The sequence below is a fragment of the Hypanus sabinus genome, chromosome 29 (genome assembly GCF_030144855.1).
Source record: "Hypanus sabinus isolate sHypSab1 chromosome 29, sHypSab1.hap1, whole genome shotgun sequence".
Lineage (NCBI taxonomy): Eukaryota > Metazoa > Chordata > Chondrichthyes > Myliobatiformes > Dasyatidae > Hypanus > Hypanus sabinus.
In genome coordinates this window covers 1,275,644-1,288,525 of record NC_082734.1, presented here as the reverse complement: position 1 = coordinate 1,288,525, position 12,882 = coordinate 1,275,644, and the positions used below count along the sequence as shown (strand labels likewise).

The 12,882-nt window shown below is 53.7% G+C and overlaps 1 protein-coding gene across 1 annotated transcript in view; it reads right to left on the bottom strand.

Annotated features, from left to right (window-relative positions):
• The window catches only part of cln3 (CLN3 lysosomal/endosomal transmembrane protein, battenin), a 16,865-nt gene extending 3,983 nt beyond the window's left edge, over nucleotides 1-12,882 (bottom strand). The window contains 8 exon segments of the mRNA XM_059953163.1: nucleotides 57-221; nucleotides 224-240; nucleotides 498-577; nucleotides 1,153-1,251; nucleotides 5,012-5,108; nucleotides 12,240-12,276; nucleotides 12,423-12,458; nucleotides 12,565-12,882. Of these exon segments, the coding sequence (XP_059809146.1) occupies nucleotides 57-221; nucleotides 224-240; nucleotides 498-577; nucleotides 1,153-1,251; nucleotides 5,012-5,108; nucleotides 12,240-12,276; nucleotides 12,423-12,458; nucleotides 12,565-12,601 (568 nt within the window). The 5' untranslated portion in view covers nucleotides 12,602-12,882.

The following is a 12,882-nucleotide window of genomic DNA, read 5'->3' as shown; positions in this document are numbered from 1 at the left end:
GGAGTGGTGACAGGTGGGGGGGGAGAACAGTGAGAGAGGAGATTAGGAGAAGAAGGGGAGGACAGGCGAGAAGTGGGGATTCAGACAGGGAGGGGAAGGAGGATTCAGACGGGGAGGGCGGGATCCGGACAGGATGTGGAGAGGGGATTTCTCACCCAGGAGGCTGATCCACGTCACGACGGAGAAGGAGACGACAATAAAGCTGGTGACGGCTGAGACCAACAGAACAACACACGGCACCTGGGGAGAGAAGAGACAGCGAGGGTGGGAGAAAGGAGAGGAGGAGCAGATTAAGGGGAATCAGTGACTGGGGAGGGAGCAGAGGAGGGGGCAGGTGAGGGGGAGTGGGACCAGGAGGAAAGAGGGGGAAGGGATAGGGGAGGCTGCAGCTGACTGGACGGATAGGAAGGATGGTGTGTGAGAAGGAGTGAAGAGCAAATTGGGCTGAGAGAGGCTGGGGTGCAGAGGTCAGGGAGTGTAGGGGGGTACAGACTCACCCGTAGGGCAGGAGGTGAATGAGGAAGGGGCTGATGAGCTTGATAATTAAGGTGGGCAGGATGTCAGCGAGGAGAATTGCCTGTAGGGTGGGGAGGGAGTGGAAGAGAGGGGGAGAGAGGGAGAGAGGGAGAGAGGGAGAGAGGGAGAGAGGGAGAGAGGAGAGAGGGAGAGAGGGAGAGAGGGAGAGAGGGAGAGAGGGAGGAGAGGAGGGAGGGGAAGAGAGGGGGAGGGAGGAGGGATTGGGAAGGGGGAGTGGGAGTGGGGGAGGGGAGTGAGGGAAAGAGAGTGGGGAGGGGAGAGGTGGTGGGGGAGTGGGAGAGGTAGAGAGGGTGGGGAGGGGAGTGAGGTAGAGTGGGTAAGCAGGAGAGTGGGGGGGAATGAGGGAGAGGTTGGGAATGGGGAGTGATGGAGAGGGTGGGGGAGGGGAGTGAGGGAAAGAGAGTGGGGAGGGGAGAGGAGGTGGGGAGTGGGAGAGATAGAGAGAGTGGGGAGGGGAGTGAGGTAGAGTGGGTGGGGAGGGGTGTCAGGACAGAGTGGATGGAGAGGAAGTGATGTTACTGATAAACTTTACTTCCCCTCTCCCCTCCCATGCCCCACCATCGCACATCCATCCCCCTGCCCTCCACCATGCGCCATGCCCCAGCTGACACTCACCGCAGTGGAGATGGGGTTACAGTCAAAACGTCCACCGCTACTCCTTCCGCCCCCTGGGACAGAGGCATTGGGCCCCTGGGTGCTGTTGGGTGGGGGAGTCTGAGTAGGAAAGGGGCAGAGAGAGAATGGGAGATAGAGGGGGTGGGGGAAACAGGGGAGATGAGAGGTGGGGAGAAAGGCAAGGAAGTGCAAAATAGAGTGAGAGAAGGGGGAGAGGAGCACGGTGAGAAGGGGTTGGGGTGAGAGAGGAAGGGAGGAGAGAGAGATAATTATACTCAAGATTAATACCAGCAGGACAAGTGTGGTGTAGTAGTCAGAGAAATATTGGTGCCTTCACTGTCTTACGTTGAGGGAATGTAGCCTATTCGACTTCACAGATCCCACTTTTAACCAGGAGCCTTGTGAGAAGTTTCATTGCTGGTCAGATCACGGCTGGGTGGGGAAGAACCGAGGACTGTGAAATATGCTGAGGGTGTTCCAGGAAAGTTCCAGAGTCCATGTACGACCTCTGGAAAGCCATCTCATATGCAAACTGGCAAGTTTGGACCAGATTCACAGAAGGATGCTGGGTCAGCCATGGCAGGGTTTGATGCTATCACTTTCTACAACGTGAAACCACACAACGTGTGTCAAGGTTTTCTCCCTGATGAGCTTCATGTTTTTTTTGGCTTGCTTTGACACTGTAATGTCAGGCTTGTGTCGCGGATGTGAGAGCATCCCTCAGGAAGGAAAACTCGTGGAAAGCGTCCGGCCCGGAAGGGTTACCTGGCCGAGTACTGAAGACCTGACTGGAGCGTTCACTGAGATCTTCAACCTCAGCCTGAGGGGGGCCCCTGCTTCAAGCAGGCTTCAGTTCTGCCGCTGCCCAAGAAGGAGGTAGCCTCAATGACTATTTACACCCGCAGTGATAAAGTGTTTCGAGAGGTTGGTGATTAAACATCTCAACTCCTGCCTGAGGAGTGACTTGGATCCACGCCGATTTGCCTGCAGGAGAAACAGGTCGACAGCAAATGCCATTTCATTGTCTCCACTCAGTCCTGAAACGCGTCGACGATGAAGACGGCTTCATCAGGAAGCTCTTCATTAACTGCAGCTCAGCTTTCAACACTATCATCCCCTCAAAACTCATCGATAAACTCTTCGATATATATCGGAAGCTCTTCATTAACTGCAGCTCAGCTTTCAACACTATCATCCCCTCAAAACTCATCGATAAACTCTTCGATATATATCGGAAGCTCTTCATTGAGGCCCCTCCGATGGTGGGGAGGCACATGCTCTCAATGCATGGTGCCTTCTGGTAAGATGACAGCGCATTTGGACAGGGGGGCCTTTGTTCCCTGTTAAATGTCTTCTTTTCACGATCTGGACTCCAAGAAGTTTGAGTACTGCAGATCTACTCCATTGGTGAGATGCTCATTGGTTGAGGAGCTGGACGGGGTGCCTGTCGAGCTGCTGCCTGCTACAGGGAGCCATCGTAGTTGGTGTGCGAAGGTGGTGTGCAGTATAGCCGTGGGTGATTACCTTGGAATAACCCTGGTGGATATTGATCATGTAAGATGCCTGTTTCCCTTGTTTGGTGGTGTGACAGACAGTGGGGGAAGCTGTGTGGCCTCAACTGTAGAAGGACTAGGCCTCAAGCCGCAGTCCAGGAGAGGAGATTTCGAAGGCAGTGTAGCATGGCACCTGGCTTGGTTGATTGGTGGAATGACAGGCTAGATTGTGCGCATGTGTCTGTGTGCAACATGTTGGAAACCACACTTTCAATTTGCAGGACATGTCATTCAGAGACACAGGGTGTATATGTTTTTTTTGTATGACTCTGTGTGTGCTCGCTATTTTGAATGTGCTGTGTATGTTTTGCACCTTAACCCCAGAGGAATGCTTTCCCGTTCAGGCTGTATCCATGTATGGTTGAATGGTAATTAAACTTGATTTGATTGCACTTAGTCCACTACCCTCTGCAACTTGTTATGTTCCTGCACATTCAAACTGCCGTCACAGACTGCGATGCAACCAGTCAGAGCACTCCCAACAGCACATCTGTGAAAGTTTCTTAGTGTTTGGTGACAAATCGAACCTCCTAAGTATATACACCGGCATGCCCTGCTTGCGATGGTATTGTCTATGCTGTTTGCTGCCCGGTAAAGTTCAAAGTAAATTTGTTATCAAAGTTTGTACGTGTTTATAGCAGGACTTTTAGCAGTGCGAAGGAACAGTGGGATCTTGGGGCCCACATCCCTGAATAACCTCAAAGTTTCCACACCAGTTGACAGGAGTATGGCGTATGGTGCGTTGGCTTTCATTAGTCAGGTTTTGAATTCAAGAGCAGCAAGGTAATGTTGCAGTTCTTTAAAACTCTGGATAGACCACACTTGGAATATCGTGTTCAGTTCTGGTTGTCTCATGATAAGAAGGATGTGGAAGCTTCAGAGAGGGTGCAGAGTAGATTCACCAGGATGCTGCCTGGACTAGAGAGGGGACAGAGGAAATTTACCAGGATGCTGCCTGGATTAAGGAGGGTGCAGAGATTTACCAGGATGTTGCCTGAATTAGGGAGGGTGGATAGGAGATTCATCAGGATTTTGTATAGAACAGAGAGAATGTCTTATGAGGAAAGGTTCAATGAGCTAAGGATTTTCTCTTTGGAGTAAAGGATGAGAGATGACTTGATTGAGGTGATATAGACTGAGTGGACAGTCAGAGACATTTTCTCAGAGACTTTGATTAATGGCAAATACAAGAGAGCAGAACTTTAAGGTGACTGGAAGAAAGCATGAAGGAAGATGTCAGAAGTAGTTTATTTTAAAATAACACAGAGTGGAGGGTGCGTGGAACGCACTGACAGGAGTGGAGGCAGAGGTAGAGGCAGACGTAGAAACATCAGGGCATTTAGACTTTTAGATAGGCACATGGTGTGTAGGAGAGAATGACCTTGGACTAGGCCCCGAGGGGTCTGTACTGGGCTCTGTCGATCTGTTCTACATAGTACACCCTACATGTTAAAATATACAACCTGGAAATTCATTTCCTTGCAGGCATTTAAGGGGAAAAAGAAAGAAAATTTTTACAAAAAAATCTATGCAAAAACAAAATAACTAATATGCAATACAAGACAAACTGTGAAAATAAAAATAACACTGGGAACAGGAAAGCAAGTTGGTGGGCTCGTCGCAATGGATCAAGTTATCCAGGCTGGTTCAGGAGCCTGATGGTTAGAAGCTAAGAACTGTTCTTGAGCCTGGTGGGGTGGGACCAAAAGACTCCGTAAAGCAGCCAGTGTAATAAAAGACACCCACCCACCTCAGACATACACTATTCTTTCCCCCCCCCCCCCCACTTCCATCAGACAGAAAGGACATCTGGTCAGCATCGGTCCTGATGGCATAACCCTACTGAACATAGCCGAGGGGACTCTCAACCTCACAGACCTGCACTGCACTCTCACTGGAACTGCGACACTTTATTCTGCATTCCCTTGTTATAACTCAATGCACTGTGAAATGATGTGATCTGGATGAAAATTTGCAAGACCAGCTCTTCACGTGAGAGTAACAAACCAATTCTCTGTTTTGAATCACCAGTGTGCTGGTTACAGACAAGATGAAACTTGTTCCTGAGAGTAGAAAATCACCGTGGATGGGTCGATAGAAAGCACCAGGAGATTCTGCAGATCTGTGCAGGGATTTTTCTCCCTGGGGGGAAGACACACAGGAATGCTCAACCTTAGTACATGCTGAAGCCAGAAACTCCCCCAGCACTGAAATGGCCGAGTGGGAGCAGAGGATGGTGGAAAGGCGAAGGGCCTGTTCTTGGACTGAGTCCCAGTGCAGAATGTTTGGGAAGAATGAGTACCTACCGGTCCAGTAGTGTTTGTACCCTCCTGCGTGGAGAGAATATCGTGGGCAGCACTCAACATGATTACGTAGGAGAAGTTGTTACAGAGGCCGAGAATCCTGGGGTGGTGGGTGGGGAACAGGAGAGGGGGAAGGAGAGCGGGAGAGAGGAAGAGAAGGTCAGAAACTGGCTCACAAAGCCTCCACAAATGTGTCACACACTTAAACACAGAGTAAAGCTCCCATCACACATTCCTGGGGTCAGACACAGAGTGAATCTCCCTCCACACCGTCCCATCACACACTCCCGGGTCAGACACAGAGTGAATCTCCCTCCACACCGTCCTATCGCACACTCCCGGGGTCAGACACAGAGTGAAAGTCCCTCCACACCGTCCCATCACACACTCCCGGGGTCAGACACAGAGTGAATCTCCCTCCACACCATCCCATCACACACTCCAGGGGTCAGACACAGAGTGAAGCTCCCTCCACACTGTCCCATCACACACTCCCGGGGTCAGACATAGAGTGAATCTCCCTCCACACCGTCCCATCACACATTCCGGGGGTCAGACACAGAGTGAATCTCCCTCCACACCATCCCATCACACACTCCCGGGGTCAGACACAGAGTGAAGCTCCCTCCACAGAGACCCATTACACACTCCCGGGGTCAGACACAGAGTGAATCTCCCTCCACACTGTCCCATCACACACTCCCGGGGTCAGACATAGAGTGAAGCTCCCTCCACAGAGACCCATTACACACTCCCGGGGTCAGACACAGAGTGAATCTCCCTCCACACTGTCCCATCACACACTCCCGGGGTCAGACACAGAGTGAAAGACCCTCCACACCGTCCCATCACACACTCCCGGAGTCTGACACAGAGTGAAGCTCCCTCCACACCGTCCCATCACACACTCCCGGGGTCAGACACAGAGTGAAACTCCCTCCACACCATCCCATCACACACGCCCGGGGTCAGACACAGAGTGAAACTCCTTCCACACTGTACCATCACACATTCCGGAGGTCAGACACAGAGTGAAACTCCCTCCACACTGTCCCATCACACACTCCGGGGTCAGACACAGAGTGAAACTCCCTCCACACCATCCCATCACACACTCCCGGGGTCAGACACAGAGTGAAACTCCTTCCACACCGTACCATCACACATTCCGGGGGTCAGACACAGAGTGAAACTCCCTCCACACTGTCCCATCACACACTCCGGGGTCAGACACAGAGTGAAGCTCCCTGCACACCGTCCCATCACACACTCCCGGGGTCAGACTGAGAGTGAAACTATTGAAAAAGAACACAAGCAGTCCACAGCGGCCTTGGAGGAGTTTCGAGATCGTTGGGCTCCGCGGAGTGTAAATGCCATCGTGGATAGGGATGGCAACATTCTGGTGTAATGTGTATTGTCTATTTGTAGTGCAGTAATTGTGTTTGCCACTGTTTTGTATATATTGTATAGCACCAATATTTGTAATAAAGAATTTTGTAATAAAAAAAAAGGGGTCAGACACAGAGTGAAGCTCCCTCAACACCGTCCCATCACACACCCCCGGGGTCAGACACAGAGTGTAGCTGTTCTGATTGCGCTGAGAGAAATCGGGGAAAAACTACTTTATGAAGGTCTTGAATTGCTTGGAAATTGGTTTGCAAAGTCCCTTGAACATCTAAGTGAGCGGCTGGTTTAGAGTGGAAGCTTCGTTTGGAGTTTTTCTGCCAGTTTGGATGGGGTTCGTTGACGGCTTCGAACTGCGTAGCACCCTGATGTGGCGGCTGGCGACTCGCCGGGAAGCAGTTTCGCTCCCAAAACCGGAGGCAAACGACGTTGTTTGTCCCCACTGATATCGGGGCAACCTCCTTCCATCTCTATCGTCGGGATTCTCGTTCGGTGTCGGAGCTGAACCGTCGTTTGAGACGTCTCGACCTCTCACGGCCTGGAAGTTCGGCAGGACTAACGGAGCCTTTCCTGGCGTTGGAATTTCTGGCACGGAGCCAGCAAGGTACTGTCGAGTTCAAACTTTTCCCGACAGTTACTCAACTCACTCCGAGACTTTATAACCAGCACCACCGTATCATTCTCGGTTCGGACACATAAGTAACATGCCGGACCAGTCTGCAGGGAGTCGCAGGCCTGCGGGGAGTTATGCAAAGGCGGCTGCCTCTCCGGCCTCGGACAACGCCCTGTTTCGGACGGTGAAAGTTGAACGCGGGGTGCAATGTATTTTGCGAACTGGAACTACGCTGGAAAAGTGCGCGGAGGCCATGGAGGACTTGTTGGGGAGAGATGGTGTTTTGGCCGCTGAGAAGGAGTTCGGGAAGGCGGTGTTTTACCTGAGGAATGATGAGTTGGTGCATCGGGCCCTCAGTAGAGGGATCACGGTGGAGAACATCTTTTTACAGATGGAGCTAGTGACAGCTCCCACACAACGCATCGTCCTCGGTCACGTACAGCCTTTCATCCCCAATGAGGACCTGCTTCCCGCATTGGCCTGCTTGGGGCAAGTACGGTCAGAGATAACTGCCATCAGGCACAAATTCAGGAGGCGCACCCTCCGGACCGTAATCTCTTTCCGGCGACAGGTATTCATGAAACTGGAAAGGGAGGATGAAGTTGAGGGCCGGTTTACTGTCCGGCACGAGGGGGTAGATTATCAGGTGTATTGGAGCTCTGAGCGCCCACGGTGCCATGCGTGCGGGGAGGTGGGGCACTTTCGGAGGGACTGTCCTAGCACCCGAAAACCCAGGGAGTCCACTTCAGGAACCAGTGCCCCAGCTACCTCTGCCCCTGATCCCATCCCTGCTCCTACACCTGTGCCGGCCCCTGCTCCTGCTCCTGCCCCTGACCCTGTCTCTAACCCTGCCCCTATTCCTACGTCTGCTCCTATCCCTGTGGTTCAGGCGAGTGTTCCTGGGGCTATGTGCAGGGAGGTTCAGGCGAGGGACAGGGTGGAGTCTGTGCGAGGCAAGAAAGCGAGGAAGAAGTCGAAACACGTGAAGAAGTCGGCCCCCAAGACCGCAGAGCTCACGCCCATTTACCCTGAGGTGGAGAGGGAGGCTCGGGGAAGCGTACGGTTGGACGGGGCGATAGGAGCGGAGAGTACCACTCCGTCGGTGAATTCTGCACCTGCGTGCTCCTCCGGCTTGAAGAGGAGATGGGATTGTTCCCCCAAGAGGGCAGAGAATGCAGATGAAGGGGAGTCCCAGAAAGGGGTGGGGATCCGGGTGGGAGTTGTGTCTAACCCTGAATCCCAAGATGTAGACACCAGTCCTGGGGTGGGTGGTGTGGTTGTGCATGAAGCTAGTGCTGGGCCTGTTTGCACGCCTAAAACAGACCTGGAGCCCTCCACCCAGGACTTAGCAGTAAGCGCCTCCCTGGAGGCAACTGTATTAAGTAGTACAGGTGCAGAGGAGACCAGGCTCTCTCACCAGGCTGCCAGTGAATCCATTGGGCCAGAGCTGCTGGGGTCCCCTTCATGCCTGTCTCCTGGGGAGGGTGATGTAACCTGCATGCCGACCGCATCAACTAATGGCCTGCAGGGAGTCCCTTGGGATTTTCCCTCCATCGTCGCAACTGTGGGTAAGACTGCTGCGACGGTGGAGCGGGAAGGTATAGAGGAGGTACCCGCTGTGCAGTGTAGGTTACAGGGGCAGCCACCTTATACACCACATGAGGAGGACGGTGGGGGATCTGTCTGCAGTGAGGGGTTGGAGGGGGATTCATTTGATAGCGAGACAATGGACATCCTCATCCCTCCAGAGAAGTCCCCATTGATACCTGTGGAGGAGATCAGAGAGTTTATTCACTCCTCAGTGGGTGCAAAGCATCGGCCTAAACTAGCCTCGCTTCGCTGGCCAAGCATGCCGAGGCTGGTGAAGTCCCTGAGGGTCATCCTCAGACGGAAGGGGAAGGGGAAGGGGAAGAGGAATGCTGTGTCAGGGAATGACAGGTGGCAGCTGAAATCCTTCCTGGATTACCTGGTGCGGGACATCAGGATGAAAAGCAGCCTCGCTCCTTCGGGAGATGGTGGGTCACAGGGTAGCGATGGTAGCAGTCGGGCCCGGAAAGCAAAGGATGTTCTTAGTTTTCTTCGGGAGAGTGCGGCTGAGGGCGCCATCGCTCTCAGTGGGAAGGGGACTGGTGCTGAGGCCCAGTGTGCTCCCAACATGAAGCTTACCATAGCTAGTCTCAATGTGAACGGTAGCAGGGGCTCTCTCCGCAGGTATAACAATCTCTCAGTCCTCAGGGACGGGAGATACACGGTGAGTTTCCTGCAGGAAACCCATACCACCCCGGGAGACGAGTCCACTTGGCTCCTGGAGTGGCAGGGCGGGGTCTACATGAGTCACCTTAGCTCCAACTCTAGTGGGGTGGCGATCCTGTTGGCCCCAACCTTCCGGCCAGAAATCGTAGGAGTCCAAGATGTTGTGCCCGGCCGTCTGCTCCACCTGGCTGTGCGCCTGGATGGTGTACCATTACATTTTATCAACATGTACGCTCCGAGGCGCGGGGTGATGCAGACACGCCTATTCTGTCAGCTGTCCACCTTGCTGAGTTCCATCGACCCGGGGGACTGCGTCATCCTCGGGGCAGACTTCAACTGTACCCTCGAGGTGGAGGACCGCTCGGGCCTCCAACGCGACCCAGCATCAGCTAGTCGGCTCCTTTGACTTGGTGGACAGCTGGCGGAATCTTCACCCCGACTCTAGCGCCTTCTCCAGAAGATCTAGAGAGGGGGGTTCCCGGATAGACCGCCTGTATATCTCTCGGGCTTATGTCTCCCGTGTGTCGGCTTCCTCCATGCGGCCGGTGTCGTGCTCGGATCATCACCTTGTGTGGATGGAATTTACTCCTCTGCACCCTCGGGTGGGGTCTGGGTATTGGCACTTTAACAACCGGCCGCTGGAGGACAGCCGATTCCGGGATTCATTCCGAGCGTTCTGGGCCACCTGGAGAGGGAGACGGAGAGAGTTTGGCTCCCTACGGCTGTGGTGGGATGTGGGCAAGGCCCACATCCGGTTTTTATGTCGGGAATACACTAGGGGGTCGACAAAGAGGCGGGGCTCTGAGATTGAGCGGCTTGAGAGAGCGTTGCTTGACCTCGAGTCCCTTCTTGGTCCGACCGGTGGAGACCATCAAATGTGGCAGGAATACCAGGAGAAGAAGGACGCACTCAGGAATCTGCAGCTTCAGCAGTCCCGAGGTGCATATGTGAGGTCGCGGATCCAAATGCTGCAAGATTTGGACCGCGGCTCACCCTTCTTCTACTCGTTGGAGAAGTGGCGGGGAGTTCAAAAGCAGCTGGTGGAGCTACTGGCTGCTGATGGCTCCTCCATCACGGATCCTGACGAAATTATCGAAGAAGTCCGCACTTTCTATCGGTCCTTATTCTCACCGGATCCGTCAAATGTAGGGGCGTGCAGTGAGGTCTGGGAAGATTTGCCAAAGGTCAGTCCTGATGACGCAGCGCGTCTGGACGCCTCCCTGACTGGGGAGGAGCTGTCTGCTGCCCTTCGGCAACTCCGGAGGAGTAAATCCCCTGGCTTAGATGGTCTGAGTGTGGAGTTTTATCAGGCTTTTTGGGATGTCCTGGGGGTCGATTACAGCCTTGTTCTAGGGGAGAGCCTAGCCACCGGGGAATTGCCCCTCTCACGGCGGAGAGCTGTCGTGGTCCTGCTGCCCAAGAAAGGAGACCTTCGCCTGCTAAAGAACTGGCGCCCGGTCTCCCTCTTGTGCGCGGACTACAAGATCTTCGCCCGGGCAATGGCCAACCGTCTTGGTTCAGTACTGAGACAGGTGATTCATCCTGACCAATCTTACACAGTCCCGGGCCGCTCCATCCAGGACAATGTCCACCTCGTACGGGACCTGATCCACCTGCACCAGGAGACTGGGTCACCGGCAGCGTTTCTTTCTCTTGACCAGGAGAAGGCGTTTGACCGGGTAGACCACAGTTTCCTGGTGGGCACTCTGCAGGCCTTTGGGCTCTGACCACACTTTGTGGCCCGAGTTCAGCTCCTCTACTCTGCCGCAGAGTGCCTTGTTAAGGTCAATGGATCACTGGCAGCACCCATTCCCTTCAGGAGAGGAGTACGTCAGGGATGCCCCATGTCTGGTCAATTGTACGCGATCTGTGTCGAGCCATTCCTGAGCCTCCTACGGCGAAGGCTGACAGGTCTGATTCTGCGTGAACCGGACATGGAGGTCATCCTCTCGGCCTACGCCGATGATGTACTCCTCATGATGACAGATCCCAATGACCTGCGGAAGATGCGCGAGTGTTGGACTTCCCACCCGCATGCCACTTCTGCGGGCTGGAGGAGACCGTGTACCACATGTACATGGAGTGTGTGAGGCTGCAGCCTCTTTTTGCATATTTGCGTGGGCTGCTTCTCGCCTTCTGGCTGCATTTTAGTCCCACCCTGTTTATATATGGTCATCCAGTAAGGAAGGGGGCATGAAGGGATGAGGATGTCCTAGTCAACTTGCTTCTGGGGCTGGCGAAATCCGCCATCCATGGGTCTTGGAAACGGGTGGCGGAAGGATCTCCCCGGGCAGACTGCCTGGCAATGTTTAGGGGGTATGTTCGTGCCCGGGTAACTATTGAAAAAGAAAACGCGCAGTCCACAGCGGCCTTGGAGGAGTTTCGAGACCGTTGGGCTCCACGGGGTGTGAATGCCAACGTGGATAGGGATGGCAACATTCTAGTGTAATGTCTATTGTCTATTTGTAGTGCAGTAATTGTGTTTGCCACTGTTTTGTATATATTGTATAGCACCGATATTTGTAATAAAGGATTTTGTAATAAATAAAAAGAAAAAAGAAAAAAAAGGGGTCAGACACAGAGTGACGTTCCCTCCACACCATCCCATCACACACTCCCGGGGTCAGACACAGAGTGAATCTCCCTCCACACCGTCCCATCACACACTCCCGGGGTCAGACACAGAGTGAAAGTCCCTCCACACCGTCCCATCACACACTCCCAGGGTCAGACACAGTGTGAAACCCCCTTCACACCGTCCCATCACAAGCTCCCAGGGTCAGACACAGAGTGAAACACCCTCCACACCGTCCCATCATACACTCCCAGGGTCAGACACAGTGTGAAACCCCCTTCACACCGTCCCATCACACACTCCCAGGGTCAGACACAGTGTGAAACCCCCTTCACACCGTCCCATCACACACTCCCGGGGTCAGACACAGAGTGAAACTCTCTCACCAGAATCCGCTGAGGTTTCTCCAGTAGGTCCTTTGATCTGGAATAAGAAAAGTCATTCCACTGTTATGCAGGAATTGGGGAGGGAGAGAGGCAATGGAAAGGTCAGTGAAAAGGGGCGGGGGGGGGGGCATGAGTTGGGATGTGTGTGGGGAGAGTGTGCGGGAAGGGTATTGGGTCACTCACCCAGCGCGTTCCGGTCCCTCGGAGCTGCCCTCTCATCTGAGTAAGAAGGGATAGAGTGTGAGAACGGCAGGTCCCGTCCCGCCCCACGCCTCCCACTCTCACCCCCAATCCCCGCCGCTCCAACATTCAACCCCTCCCTCACCATCAGTGGAGGCATCCCCTCCATCGGACGTTTCCATGACGACGCTGAGCTCCAGTGCGACCCCTCTCTTTCTGCTTCCGCTGTTGCACTCAACCTGGTCCCCACGGACCGCCCCAGCCCGCACGACAGTTCCGATGGATTTATTTACAAATAGCGCTCCTCCCTTCTCTCTTTCCCATCGTATACCTTTAACATCCTCCCTGATGGAAGTTCCACCAACACTCTCCTGCTCCGCTAATCATTTCAAGGCTCCAATAAACACCCAATAACAAACTAGGAACCAAATAGAGCCAGTTTCTGCCAGTAGCAAAGATGGCC